General features: G+C 40.6%; 1 protein-coding gene across 2 annotated transcripts in view; it reads right to left on the reverse strand.

The window, feature by feature from the left end:
- Positions 1 to 632: 632 nt before the first annotated feature.
- Positions 633 to 14,756, reverse strand: part of plxnb1a (plexin b1a) — an 89,770-nt gene continuing 75,646 nt past the window's right edge. The window contains exons 21-39 of one of the 2 annotated variants that reach the window (XM_034695963.1): positions 13,907 to 14,141; positions 13,535 to 13,777; positions 13,270 to 13,446; positions 11,799 to 11,947; positions 11,589 to 11,689; positions 11,283 to 11,500; positions 10,881 to 11,059; positions 10,735 to 10,801; positions 10,488 to 10,634; positions 9,851 to 10,025; positions 9,433 to 9,536; positions 9,257 to 9,341; positions 8,165 to 8,337; positions 7,559 to 7,719; positions 7,039 to 7,186; positions 6,825 to 6,889; positions 5,073 to 5,148; positions 4,808 to 4,882; positions 633 to 2,793 (exon numbers count right to left, since the gene is read on the reverse strand). In XM_034695963.1, the coding sequence (XP_034551854.1) occupies positions 2,689 to 2,793; positions 4,808 to 4,882; positions 5,073 to 5,148; positions 6,825 to 6,889; positions 7,039 to 7,186; positions 7,559 to 7,719; positions 8,165 to 8,337; positions 9,257 to 9,341; positions 9,433 to 9,536; positions 9,851 to 10,025; positions 10,488 to 10,634; positions 10,735 to 10,801; positions 10,881 to 11,059; positions 11,283 to 11,500; positions 11,589 to 11,689; positions 11,799 to 11,947; positions 13,270 to 13,446; positions 13,535 to 13,777; positions 13,907 to 14,141 (2,683 nt within the window). In that variant the 3' untranslated portion in view covers positions 633 to 2,688. The remainder of the gene's footprint in view (positions 2,794 to 4,807; positions 4,883 to 5,072; positions 5,149 to 6,824; positions 6,890 to 7,038; positions 7,187 to 7,558; positions 7,720 to 8,164; positions 8,338 to 9,256; positions 9,342 to 9,432; positions 9,537 to 9,850; positions 10,026 to 10,487; positions 10,635 to 10,734; positions 10,802 to 10,880; positions 11,060 to 11,282; positions 11,501 to 11,588; positions 11,690 to 11,798; positions 11,948 to 13,269; positions 13,447 to 13,534; positions 13,778 to 13,906; positions 14,142 to 14,756) is intronic. The other variant, XM_034695964.1, reaches the window with a different exon arrangement.

Genomic DNA, 14,756 nt, shown 5'->3' on the forward strand with positions numbered 1-14,756 from the left:
GTGTGTGAGTGTGCCAGTTCCTCAGCAGCATAACTGAGAGCTGGTCAAAGCCTGAGCCAGCTCTAACTATAAGCTTTATCAAAAAGGGAAGTTTTAAACCTAATCTTAAAAATAGAGAGGGTGTTTGCCTCCCGGACCCTGACTGGTAGATGATTCCAAAGGAGAGGGGCCTGATAACTGAAGGTTCTACCTGATGAACGCCGTGCAGTTTTGCGCTTTAACAACATGGTTCAATTGTGCCATCAGCTCTGACTCCAGAAACAGAAATGAGGCTTAACATGAGCAGAACCAGCAGCAGCTCTACCCTCCTAACAATCCAGCGCTGGCAGCAGCTTGTGAGATAGCCTACAGCCTGAAAAGCCCATTAAAACAGAGTGAAGAAGGAGCAGACGCACTAGAGACGCTGATATCATTTGAAAATTCAAGAGCAGTGAACTCAGATGCTCTTCTGCTGAAGTTTATTGGTGATAGAAATGACTGATAAAGCTTACCAGCAACTGTTGGTTAAAATACATCACTGCAATCCTTCAGAAGCACAATGTGGATTAAAACAGGAACTGAAAGCACCTTTGGTTTGATCGATTGTGGATCAAGTGTTAGCATCCTGAAGGAGGAGGCATAAATAACAACAATTGGATTGAACACAGGGACCACTTTATTGCATCACATTAAGCTGTTGTTAGGTTTGTCCTATCAGTTAGTCAGAAACACTAAAGTCAGGGTTACTTCAGAGCACTTTGTATGTACAGAATTATTGTCAAACACCACAGTGGAGTTCAACAAACTCAAAGTTATCCACAGGTAACGTGTTTTCTTTTGAGAATAAAAACTTGCAACAGGACAAAAAATATTTCTGCTTCTAAAATAGATGAAAATATAAAAGTAGAGACTGAAGATGTGGCTTAAATTCAACACGGCTGATTGTGAATTTGATTCAAGATGACAAAAGTCCGCTTTACGTCACCAGATGATGAAGATGTGACAGACACGGGGTAAAAAAAGACTATTGTTTTACACATTTCTAAAATAATAAGAAACAAGTATCCAACAGAATAAATAAAAAATAAATTAAATTGGATAAAACTAGTCAAAGATTTCTCCAGCTCTCCTGTTAGCGTGAAATGTTTGACAAACTCTTAACTGGCATCAGTCCTGCTGTAACAATCATTCAAGGGTAATACTGCAATCCAGCCTGGAGATAAACTCAAACAGAGAGGAGATGGAGTTAAAGAAATCCAAAACAAGACACGAGAAGAAAGTGAAAGTATCGCACAGGTATGGAAGAGATCAAACCAGCCTTAAAAACAGAGAACAAGAGAAATCAATCTACATAATGCACATGTGTGCAAAATAAGCATTTAATTTAATTCTACATGACTTATTTTATAAACTGCTCAGGATTTAGAAACTTCATGAGGGCTGTTTGACTCTGCCACATGCATACCAAGGAAAAATACCACTCATTAAAAAAAAACACAAGGTGTAAGGGAAAAGGATGAATTGCAACAAAAGGGATTTAACCCCATAGTTGTATTGCAATGTAAAATAGATAGTGTAGATTCAATTCTTCTTGGTATTTGTGCATTTAAAATCAAAGTTTTCCACTTAATTGTAGCAATTATGGGCTTTTTTCTGCATGTTTCTCATGCATGCGCTCATGTGTTGTGGAAAATTTTACTTTCATGGTTTTCTGCAGGACGGATCAGTTCATTTAAAGAATGATGAGCACTTGTGGATTTTTTCGGGAACTATAGAAACTATACAAAAAGTTTTGACATCTGCAAAACGTCACTGAAGCCAGGAACAGTCATGGCAGCAATCGGAAGTCATGATAAGCAAGCAGGCTGAGAGTATGTGTGTGCTACATCTTCAATCACAGAGCACTTTTGCAAAACAGTCCAAACTACAGAAGGCATAATCTAGAAACGGAGTGAACTGGAGATGCTTAAAAAATGAAAAATAAAGCCTGTTTGTGCTGAACCACAAACCGTCCAATAACAGAGGGTTAAACTTCTCAGAGTAAGACTTGTTAGAGTGATTTCAGGAAGCTAAAAGCAGAATGAAAACGTCTCTCAAACATGATGAGTTGTTGCTCAAAAGCGCCACAGCTTCGTTTATCCGTAATGTAAGACTTTGACAAACTGTTTTGGGAAACTCGACAGCAGTCAGCACTGAAGTCCTCTTTTCCCTTTTCCTCCTCGTTTCCTCTTCCAGCACACTTCCACTGTCTGCTCCTCTGCAGGAGACGTACAGCCTGTTAGTACGGGAAGCTTGCAGGAATGTTCGGTGCAGTTTGAAAAGTCCTTTAAGATTAAAGTAGACTGCTCTTTAGTCTGAATCAATGTTGGAATTCCTAAGGAGAAATGCAAGCTCAGATGAATTTCCTGTAGTTCGTGTGCTTCATTTCAGTATTTTTCTTCTGCTTTGGCCCTCAGAGCATGACTTTTTACTCCCAAACTTCACAGGAGTCTCAGGACAGAGAACAGGACCAGTGAGCCTCTTGGGGTTCGCTTCTCCCGTCATGAGAAGTCAGTCTGCTAAAATGACAGCACAAGCACAGTGTGGACCAAACAGTTCCTTAGTCCTCAGTTTGTCTCAGGGAGAAAAAAAACCTCCTGGAGAAAGTAGTTCGTTCCTGTGAAGTCCTCTGCTTCAAGGTTAAAGGAGAATCTACGGTGCCCTGCGGGGTCATAGGTCTGTGACTTTGTTTTCTACAGCAGCAGCAATCTGTTGAAGCCGATAACCCAGCTGCATCTTCTGCGCTGTGGAGTCCTCTTCCAGCGCTGTGATGATCTGAGGGGGATGAAAATAATTTTAAAACAGAAGCAGCATGAGATTTTTTGTCAACCTCAGCACCCACATCCTGGCTTTTCTTCATTTGCCTCCTGTTGGTTTTAGGATTAATGTTTACGTGGGCTTGTTTAGCTGTGATAGTAGAGCAGGCGCCCCATGTATAGGGACTCCAGTCTTCCTTGCACTAATTTTAGGATTGATATCCAGTCCCTGCATGATTCGATGCATACCCCCCCTCTCTCCACACATTTCCTGTCTCTCTCTCAAACTGCCCTACCAAATAAAGGTACAAAAAAAAAGCCTCTTCTTTGAAACGACCTGCCTCTACTTTGAAACGACCTGCCTTTGAAAATAAAGTGCAACGTAGTGTTATTATTGCTTTTTAACAATCTTTTAACTTTTAATCTTACTTTAACTTGTTCCCTTTTTGTCAATGTTTTATCGTTTGTTCAATTTGATTTATTTGTCTTAAATCTTCTTTTGTTTTTCATTTATGTATCTTTTTTATTCAAGGTCTATATACTCTACTTTTTTTATCTCTTCTAATTACTTCTATGTCTTCTAATTATTTTAACTACTGATTAAGTCTTTTGATTACTTTAATGTCTTATTTATTGTATGGCTTTGATAGATTCTATTTGTTTAACTAACTAAATATTATTATTTGTTTTCATTACTTTTATGTCTTATTTTTCAATTGCTTTAATATCTGATTTATTTTTATGGCTTTGATATATTATATTTATTTAAATGGTTTTCATACATTTTCGTAATTGTTTTTATAATTGTTTGATTGTGTTATTTATTTTTATTGCATTCATGGCTTTTATTTATTTGTATTATTTGTTTGACTCATATCTATTGTTTTTCTTCTATCTGTTTAATATTTTCTGTCTTTGAACATTACTCAGTTTCTCCTCTGCAGCATTTGAGCGATAGACTGTATAAAAATTTGACGTAATATCTGTGACATCACCCATCTGTCCCTGAGCGCTTTTTTTAAAGCCAACCGTCAGCGTTTTCCAAATTGAAAACGCTGAACTCAACCTAACTTAGCCTGAGCTAGTGTGAGGTAAAGAGGCGGGCCTTTAGCCTTTTCACTAACAGCTACAGGGTGCCCACCTGTCAATCAAGGCAGGCATGCCCTTATTTGGGCAAAACTCGTAAGTTTAATATCTTCGACAATACCAAGTTGTAAAGAAAATACCCACGTAAAGTGTGTGACAACTGAGAAATTAGCTACTCAGACCTAAACCGTTTTTTGAACCAGGCTGTAAACATGTTTATTATTGCTGCAAAGATCATCGGGTCATAATAATGAATGGGTGTGTATGTGGTTTCAGGTGTTTCTGCAGCCAGCCTCAAGTGATGGACTGCATTTTATAACACTTCTGCATGGGCGTCATATTTTAAGACCGGAGGTTGCCGCTTGGTTTAAGCTCTTTGTTTTTTCAACATCTTCGTCCCTATGCCTTTATGTCTGGTCGTGTTTTGTGGGTTCTTTTGATGATTCCTGAATCTTGACATGCTTGTTTGAGGATTTACTTTACTCGGTTGTCAAAGCACTTTGTAAACTTTAGTTTTTCAAGGTGTTAATTAAAAAAAACAAACAACAAAAAAGAAAAAAAAAAACAAGTGAATGAGTTTAAATAATAACTAAGCACGCAAAGTTCCTACTGAAACTGCAGTGGCGATATCAAAGCCAACGATCACATCTATAAACAAAGGATGTCCTTATAATGATTGTGGATTAATGTCCAGTACTGACAGAACGGATTTGTAGTTGGTGACATCATCAATCAGCCATATTGCTATTTTGCACAATGTATCTTGAAATCGTGCAAAAAGAGAAAGAAAAGTCATGCTTGGTTTACACTTTCCACATTCATGTTCTCTACTGTCTTAATGTGAGCACTTCAAGAGACACAAAGATGGTAAATGTAGTTGAAATGCATCCTGACCACACACCAACACCCTGTGAAACCCACCCGTCATGTTCTTGGGTTATACTCACTTGATCGTAATATTTGTTGATGTACTTGTACAGCTCGTGTAAAGCCACAAGGCAGTTGACCTCAGCGGTATAATTCTGTTTTAGGAGAGTAAAAATAGAGCGTCAGGGGGCGGAGGGTGTTAAAAACTGCATTGGTTTTCATTCATATTTCATTTCAGACTCCACATGTAGCTTGTTAGGCACGCACCCAGAAGGTCCTGAAATGATTTATGCCTTTAAAAAAAATTTTTTTCGAAAAACTTGGAGACAAGAGAGGGGAACGTACACGAGAGAGTTCTGCTAGAGCGGAGTTCATCTCCTGGTCACTGGCTGAGATGGTCTGACGTATGTCTGCGTAGTACCTGCAGGAGAAGGAGAGACAAACGGAGAGTTATGCAGAGGAAAGACAGAAAGGTGACATGAAACTTAAGTTTGAATACTCTCTTTTCTTTTCTCACTACTTTGTTTATGTACAGTAAATATCCTTCAACTTGAATATGGAGTTCTTTAAAGGACTTTCATGTTGTCTTGCATGGAAAATGACAGCAGTCTGTACTAAAAATTGATGTGAGACTGACAGAGGTTGTGCTCATCAGCAGCCAGGCTCAGGTGTTTGTATGAACACCTAGAGGTGGGTGATAATTTGATACTATAATTATGGTGATATAATTTTTCTCAATACAAATATAACAAATGTTCGATAAAAATGTGATATATATAAACCTGTTATTACACCCCCCTACTACTAGAAAGGGAGGGGGCGCTAATGTGCCTTAAATGCTAGTTGAAGAGAACATTGAACATTGAAGAGAAGAAGACGACACTATTGAACAGCCAATCATGTTGCAGGGTTAGAGGTAGGCGGGGCTTAAAGACTTTTGGCGCGGAATGTAAACACAGCTGAAACAAGCAACAGCGACACTGAAGAAAACTCAAAACCTATCAGCTCAAAACAGAGTCGTTAGTCTGACACTGTGTCGACTCTGTGTTAACTATTAACTTAATACACTTCATTAAATATACTTTCAGGATGTGAGTAAAAGGAAGAGCATGGAGACAACTTCTGCTGTACATTTCAGGCACGTTTAATGTCCACTGAATAACACTGAATAACTGTGATGCTGTCACTGCACTGTGGGAAACAATATAACTCCACCAGTAACCCTTGGAGCGCAAAACTCAAAACAGTACTCTACTAAACTAATACACAGTACACAATTTGAAATATCTTTGTTGTAAATGTAAATCAAATAACCTCAAACTGAGAAAAATAAGAATCTACAAACTAAAACTTCACAAAAATCTCATCTTACATTAAAGACCTGCTTCCTGTTAGTACTGTCAAAAATGAGGGATTCAAGAAGCTTATCAGAGAACTAAATCCAGATACAAGCTAACAAACTGTCTTCAACTTTCATTCAGGGGCAAACATCCGCCTTTAAATTTAAATGAAATAATGATTCAATATTTATCCTGATAATATATCTTTCAATATCGCCCAGCTCTATGAACACCTGAGATCAAAGTTGTTTTTCACAGATCAGGTTTGGATTCACATAAAATGAAAGTATTTTGTTGCTCTCTCTGTTTGTAACAAGGTGTAAATTGACACATCTTTATCTTAAAAGGTGCACACATTGGTCCAAATTAAGTTATTTACATTACATTAGCAGCACTAGATGTTAATTGGACTCTGCTGCCTCATGCTGGTAATAAAAAGCTGATTTAATCTGCAGGAGTCCTCATCTTTAACAGAGGTAAAACTGATAAAGCTTTGAAAACAGGCATGGTGTTGTGTAAAAACCCAGTGAGGGGAAGCTCTAATACATCACAAGTGTAATCTGCAGGGTCCAATGTGCAGCAGACAGTAGTAAGTGTAGCAGTCTGCTCTCCAACCATCCATGCATGGAAGCCTCGCGGGCTCAGTCTACCCTGTCTGGCACTGACAGATTGTCCTCGGCCTCACTCCCTCCCCCTTCCTCCCCTCCCTGTTTTTCATGCCCGAGGTCAGCAGAGCAACTGGCAGCCATATTCTTACCTCTCCACCATCTGTTTGTAGCGTGGGATGTCCCTGGCGTACAGCAACTTGTTGATGGGCGAGTCCTGTGCAAGGAGGACAAATGGAGGAACATGCACTGAATGTAATACGACACAGATGACATATCAAGATATTTTCACAATGCATCAGGTGCAAACACGGCTAAAGGTGAGGAAAAATAAATGAATATATTGTCCGCTAATGCTTAGCTCACCCGTCCCAGTTTGTGGTCAGCGATGGTGCAGGAGTCCATGAAGGTCTGAGCGATGACAGACAGCACAGCATCCACGTGGTCGGAAGTCTGCACATCAAAGATGAACTGCGGGTTCTTCAGGATGTTGATCCAGAATCTCAGTGGCAAACTGTTGAAAGACAAGACAAATGATAAAAACAAGAATCCAAGGATTTCTAGTGCACCGTTCAGTTCAGTACAGTGGTTTGTGCAAAGTCGATACAGTGTCCAAGAGGAATGCAGCACAAACTAATAGACATATTTTATTCTTCCCAAAAGAAGACCACCATAAAGTTAGTCTGCAGCAGCTGCAAAAAGCTGCATGTATAGTTGATGTTTATACTCTGCTGTCACTTGAGCTGCCTAAACCTCTGGATGTTGTTTCTAACCTCCCGTCACATGGCCACCAACCAAAAGCTGTCCTAAGGTTAATTTCTGTCCTTCAGCTTTGTTTCCAAACATCCAGACCTTCCCTGACCTGCTGCAGCTGTGGGTCAGATACCTGTTGGTTTTCCAGATGTGGATGGTCTCCGGGTCTGTGATGTTGTGCTGCTGAGCCTGCTCGTCCAACAAGTCAAAGAAGTATTTGACAGCCAGAGGTACGGGGCGACTGGTGCTGAGGATAGCGGTGAATAAATCATCCACAAACTTCTGCAGTGTGCCCTGAGAGTCAGAATAGAGGGGGTTACACTGATTACTGATCTGATGGGGATCAAATGGTAAAATGCAATTTCACTGACATTCACACACCTACGCCTGCAGAAGTTTGACGTTCAGGCTGTAAACATGTTTATATGTGCTGTAAAGATCGTCTTTTTTAAAATCAGTGTCTAGCACTTCCGCATGGGCTTCATATTTTAAGACTGGAGGTTGCTGCTTGGTTAAAAGTGACAAAATGTTTCTCTAAATGAGTATGACGTCTTATTTCAACAAACTTGCAAAAGTTTTGCTGAAGAGCGAATCAGTCCTTGTTTTTGGTCTGTGCCTGTGTCTGTATTTCTGTACCTGTCAGGTCAACTTGACTTATATAAAGTGTAAAAAGATATTTTGCCTTAAATTTAGATGAATACACTTTCTAAGATTTGTATTCTTGCAGTGTGTGTTTTACCTTCATTGAGAGCAGGCGTGTGAGATAGATCTCAGGGATGGCCTTGGCCCTCTCTCCTCCCCTCTCCCTCACGCTGCCTCTCCTGTGCTTCGGCAGCTCGGACTCCTCGCCAGCTTTGACTAGATGCCAAAGCCTCACTCCACCCTCCTCCCCATCATCCAGCATCGGGGTCTCTGTGGAGCAACGGAGGAGATACGTTCAGTTTAAACAGTGCGGTTAACAGATCGACTACTAAGGCAGACTTAACATCACAAAGTGGTCACAAATGTCTCTACATTTAACACTACTCACTATCTGTCTGTTCTTTATAAATGCCTTTACTGCTGACTCTCAGCTTTCAGTGACATGAGCTCCTGTTTGTTTTAGACACAGCACAGCAGTGACCTCTACTGGTGATTTGATTCAGTGCATCTTTTCTACCGGGCTGACTGCATTACAATCTGAAGCGGTCAGCTTCTGTTCAACAGAAGTTACACGACTGTTTATGCAAATGACAAAGAGTTTTGCATACAGTGTTTTTAAAACAAAAAGATAAAGCTGTTTCATGACCAGGTTTGCGGCAATTTATATTCTGTGTTTTTCTTAGCCCTTTTTTTCCCTTAGTCTTGACAACTGAAATTACAAACTAGGCAACACTTACATATTCCAAAAATCAATCAGATATTTAAACTACATTATATTTCCAAAAATAAGGAAAACAAAACTCTACACTAGGTTGACTTCAGTAAAAATTACAGACCAGGTCTGTATGAAGACAGAAGAAAGAACAATTGTAAAGAACTGATAAGAAAAAAAATGACTCATAAGTTTGTGTTTTTCTCTTTAAAATCTGCTGCTTTTTGCATAAAAGGCTGAGACTTAGATGAACTTCAGCTCTTCATATTCCTGTCTCTTAATAGATGATGCAAATCTACATTAAACTATCAGATCATAATGTAAAAATAATGTCTGTACAACCAATCTGTTGTAGACTGATGAGAAGCTTGCTTCATGTGTTTGCAGCCTTTAGTGTCTTTGTTTGCATTTCAGTATGAGTTCATATCTGTATTTACATCCTCACAATCCACAAAAGAAGACGTGTACAGGACTCACTTTCTCCTGGCATGTAGTCGTGGCTGTCATGCAGCAGATGTTTGGTGTTTCTGGGGACGAGAGCGACCGTGGCTCCATCAGGGACCTGCAGTGCACAGTTTTATCACAACTTCAACTCATTATACTAGCTTCAATCTGTGCATGCATCAGTGTTTGTGTGCAGGACTTTCACAAACCTTGTAGTGTTGCAGAGTGTTCAGGCGTTTCCATGAGCCTTGCACGACTGACGTCAGGTCTTCGTCTGACAAGATCAGGTGACCGGCAACACCTGCACGCCACTCTGCAGGGAAAAAAGGAGTGTGTAACCTCACGCATCAGTGATTTACATTAATGCAAAAACAGCACTATTGTGCTATTTACCCATCTCTCTCCCTATTTGACAAATTTCTCAAATAATGTCATATTATGATCTATTTTTATACGCTACTTCTGCTTTATTATATCTTGAACAGTGGACTGTTTGCAGTTTTAAAGCAGGCATATGCTAAATAAATATACGATGCATGACCTGCATAGTTATATCTTCTATTTTTAAAATGTTGTACAACTTACAACTTTACAAAGTAAATTTGATTAAGGTTTAACTGTACGCACCGAGGTGTAATGAGTCAATGTGTGGCCTCTGGGAAAAAGAGGTTCCCTTCCACGTTTGTTCCAGGAGTTTCTCCTTCACTTGGGTGATGGTGTCACAGTCCAGGACTTTGGCAGGCACCGTCTGGTTTGTGGTGCCTCCAGTGGAAGCTGCAGCGGGCATCACGACATTCAGGGTCTGCACGGATGAGAAGGAGAGATGAGTGTTGATGGTAATGATGCAGAGTTTCATGCAGTGAGCTTTTAGACAATTTGATAAGATAGTTCAGAGGAATAATTCAGGGATATTTAGACATTTTAATTGTGTTTGTCTTTGTTCCTTAGTAAGAGTGAATACCTGCCAAGCACAGGAGGGATGTTGAGTGATGTGAGTGTGCACTGATTGGTGAAATGTACAAGTTAATGGATGTACAAACACAGCCATCTTTAACACTTGTGAATGCAGCATTAAAATAAAGAATGAAATAAATAAATACACAAATAAATAAACACATTTAAAAAAAAAATAATAATAATTAAGACAAACCGATAATTTTTTCAACCCTTCAATAATCATGAAACTCAAAACAACCAAACACAGAGCACATAGACTACAGCTAGGAACATGCTGTACATTGTATTTGTGTGTGTGTTCTTGTACCAGTGTGCGGTACTCCACGTCCTCTCTCAGCAGCCGGTTGTCATTGAGTGTGTACTTTGCTTTCCCGGTCACAGCGTCCACAGGTCCTTTATCCACCTGGTGCTTTATGGCTCTAAACAGCATGTAGAAGGACTCCCCTGCTGATTCCTGGACACGAATATAAAGATGGACCATCAACAACATCCCAATGACATGGTTTAATTGTTATTACTTGTCTCTAGTCAGGTGTAAAATACAGCACACATACTCTCAGGAAGGTAAACAAACAGATGGACATCCAGTTTGTTAGAAGCTTCTCAACCACCGACTCCGTCCTGGAGACAAAACAAAATAAAGATGAAGAACAGTAATGAAGTGCTCAAACTAAACTACACCAACTCTTCCCCCCCTCACCTCCTGAGCATCAGTTTGGGGTTTTTGGCCACGTATTGTTCCACAAGGTCGTTCAGCAGGGTCTTCAGGATGTCTGTGAAGTACTCCAGTTTACCGTGCAGGGCCACGGTCAGCAGAGAGGCCACATAGGCCCGGTCTCTAGGGGAGAACGTCCGCTGGACCTCCAGGGTGTGAATAAACTACAGAAGCAACAGGCATGAGAATTTAAGACAGACATATTAGCTCATCTGTCAAGTCTGAGTAACTGTTTGCATGCAAAAAACTGAAACAAGAAGACTGTTTTGAAGATGTATCCGAATAACATCATGTTTCAGGGTGCAGTGTGTCAGAGAACAGGCTTTCTATGCATCACCAAATAACATGCAGGCATTTCATTCAAAGACTCCCTCCCTGGCGTCTGACCTTTGTGAGGAAGAGTTTACTGTTGAGCAGGTTGGACAGCTGGACCAGGCCTTGCTCCACAGTCTGCCGTCTGCTCTCTGGAACATCCAGATCTCGTCTCAGTGGCGACTCCTGGTGGCCGGGGAAGAAAATGCGCTCTGCATATGCTCTGTAATCCAGGAAGGGGATTCCTGATCCCACCAAGTCACTGGACATGTCCATCATCTCTGTCATCAGATCTGAAGAAGAGGAGCCAGGATGATGGTTTGAGTGTGTGTTTGATATTTTGATGAGCTGATTTCTTTAAAGAATATTTTGGGAATCTACCTGTGAACTCCTTCTTGCATCGATCCCTCACACTTGTCTCAAGGTTCTCCAACTGGATCTGCACCTTCTTATAGTCCCTCATGGCCTGTTTGCTCTTCCTCCTTATGATGCAAGTATCAACATTTAGTTAAAAGAATAACACAGGCTGCAGAATGATAGCAAAGGGAGAATAAGAAGGCATAGTAAGGGTGAATAACAGCAAAATCTTACCTGTAAATGAGCACTATGATGAGCACAATGAGAGCCACTATGGAGGCGCCCACTCCGACCCCCACCTGAGCCTCCAGAGGGAACGTGGACTGGGCCTGAGTGTCATACTGCACGCTACCCAGAGAGAAGTTCAGGTTCCCCATTTTCACCTGGAGAGGAGACATGAAAACATTGTACAACATTTAGGAAATAGAGAACTGTTAAGATCAAGTTCAGGAGTATTTGGGTTTACACCAGACTTTTTAACGCAGGCTGCAGGATGGTCAGAAAAACATACTGAGCTTAACTGAGGAGCAGATCAGCGTCAAGCTTACAAATCATTATATTCCTTGGGAAAAAGTGAATCAATTTGTATGTTTATATATATATATATCTTTTTTTCATATTCCCTAAGTTTTTAATAATTTTGAGATATCATCAGTTATTTGATTGATTAGCTTAGATTATGTGTGTTTATTGCTGCTCTTGTGTGTTTTGATTTTATTTGTGTTCGTTAAGAAAGGTGAGGCCCTTATGTATAAGCCTGGTGGCTTCTTGACCTCTCCTGACTAACCCTTCTTATTTCTTTTAGATATCAGATCTTATGTAATCTTATATGTGTATAAATAAATAAATAAAATAAAATAGAATAAAAATAGAGGAAGACTTTCCTGGCTAAGTTAGCTCCCAGTGTAAACCTGGTCGATGAGAACACTAAGGGTTCTTCTGAGACTTTGTAAAGCTTACAGCCTTTCATGCATTTGCTCCTTCGTTCTGCAGCTTAGAAATCAGATGTGCAGAGATTTAACTTTCCAGTGGACACAGGGGTTTTCTTGGCATTTATCTGCTTCTTTTTATTTTTGCTGCATTTTGTTGTGAAGCACTTTGTAACTTTGTTCAGAAAAGTGCTATATAAATAAAGTTTATCATTATTATAAAATGAGATCAAAGCTGTTGTTGAGAAGAGGTCTTCTGTTTACAGAAGGAAATAAAAAGTTAATTCTTTGCCGATAGGACTCAGGTTTGCATCACAGAGGGTTGTGTCTCACCCAGAGACACCATGAAACATGAACATGTCTATAGGGAGGTTCTCAACTGAACTTTAGATCAACCTAGAAGCAGACAGGTAGACTGAGGACAGCTTTGGGCCTCCTTAAACCTGTCGGTCAACTCAATCTTGCCCCTAAATATGTAAATATATGCTGAACTATTACTCTTAATATCTTTAAACAGATGGTGTTTAATTTTTGCTGTTAAGTTGAACAATCTAACATCTGTCTTCATCAGGATTCCTGAGCTTTTGGAGTCATCTTCAAGCATACACTTGAGGAACTGCAGTTTTTAGCTCTTCTACATTGGCTTCATTATTCAGCACTTGATTGTTCTTCCTCTTTTGATCTCCACATAGACTTATTACAGATGAAAATCAGCTCCAAAATCAAGTCAAAATAAGAGTACACATGCTCTGAATATGAAGTGAAGATGTTCTCACAGTGAACTCAGGCAGACTGTCCACGCCGTCCTGTTTCTTGCCTGCTGTGACAGAGGGCTGCTGAGCTGGAGGTTCACAGTACAGGTGGTTGTGTGTCAGGGTCTTAACTGAACAGACCCCCTCCCCGATCCGAGCCTCCACCTCGTGCTTGGAGATGGCCAGATCTAGGTTCTCTCCCTGCACCACAAAAAAAGAGTACAGTGTGACTTCCCTGCATGGAGAAACTTCAGCGTTTACATGCATGGAGGAAATATTCTGCACGCACCTCCACAGAGATGATGCTGCCGGGTTTGTGGTGGTAAGGCTTGCTGGGGTCGTTCTGGTTCAGGGGGTAGAGCCGGGGGTTGGGTTCATAGCTGAAGGCTTCGTTCCCCACGCTGTTGAAGTCAAAATGAAGGCTGTCCAACAAGAAGTGAACTTTGACCCTGGCCCTCCTCGCCTCTGGACCCACGGCTGGTGTCGGACATGAGATGAGCGAGGAGCTGTTCACTGAGCAGAGAGACTCGTACTGCAGGAATGAAGACATCATCAGACATTCAGATCAACGCTTACATGTGTCATCAGCTTGAAATGCATTTTCAGGCTGCAGTATTTACAGACATCACACAGAGGTTTATCTGTCTGTATGATGGCTTACCTGTTTGACATGGCAGAGCGTTCCCTCAGGGCAGTCAGCCTCCGGGACAATCCTCCTCCATCTCTTCAGGGAACCGAGGAGCCCCTGTTCTCTGTTCAGGCTCCCCGCACTCCTCCTGCCGACGCTCCTCCTCCTCCTGGGAGGGAGAGTATCAGGTGGACTGAGGGTGACTCTCATTTTGGGTTCTTGGACCACATCCAGGTTCTGACCAGAGACTCTGATGATCCGACCTCCACTGAAGAAGAATATAGAGAAAGAGGAGAAAACCAAAGAGCATCAGCGTCCTCCATTCACATTCTCTTTAGACAAACTTCTAATTGTACTCTGGCTACAAAGTTAGGGGTGCTATCTTTTAAACCTGGATCCTTCTACTACATGTTTTGACATCAAAAGGACTGAAGGCACAAAAAAGTTTGAAGTTGTTGTGAATCAGGCTGTAATGGCTGCAACATGATCTCAGTGCCAATCAAATTCCTTTATCTAAAAGTTATTGTTTTTACCTCCAACAGGTTCAGATTGCTATCCTAAGTGTCCTTAGTCAAGTCAAATGTTTTTGTAGAAGACTAAGATGATTTTAAAACCAGAAACAGTAGTAACATCACTCTGAAAACAGAGGTTATACCTTGGTGAAGAGAGAAATGGGGGCCAACTAGCAGCCTGCTAACTGTTTCTGCTCTCCTTTTATGTGTGTTACATAAACATTGTGTTGGATCAACTCACCCAGTTTAAGTTTCAGGTTGTCCATCGTTTACATTATTATAAATCAAGTTTCCACACATTTTATTCCTCTGTCTGCCTATTATGTGATGGATGCAAGATTTCTGGTCCATAAAATACACTTCCAATCGGA

The sequence above is a fragment of the Notolabrus celidotus genome, chromosome 11 (genome assembly GCF_009762535.1).
Source record: "Notolabrus celidotus isolate fNotCel1 chromosome 11, fNotCel1.pri, whole genome shotgun sequence".
Classification (NCBI taxonomy): Eukaryota; Metazoa; Chordata; class Actinopteri; order Labriformes; family Labridae; genus Notolabrus; species Notolabrus celidotus.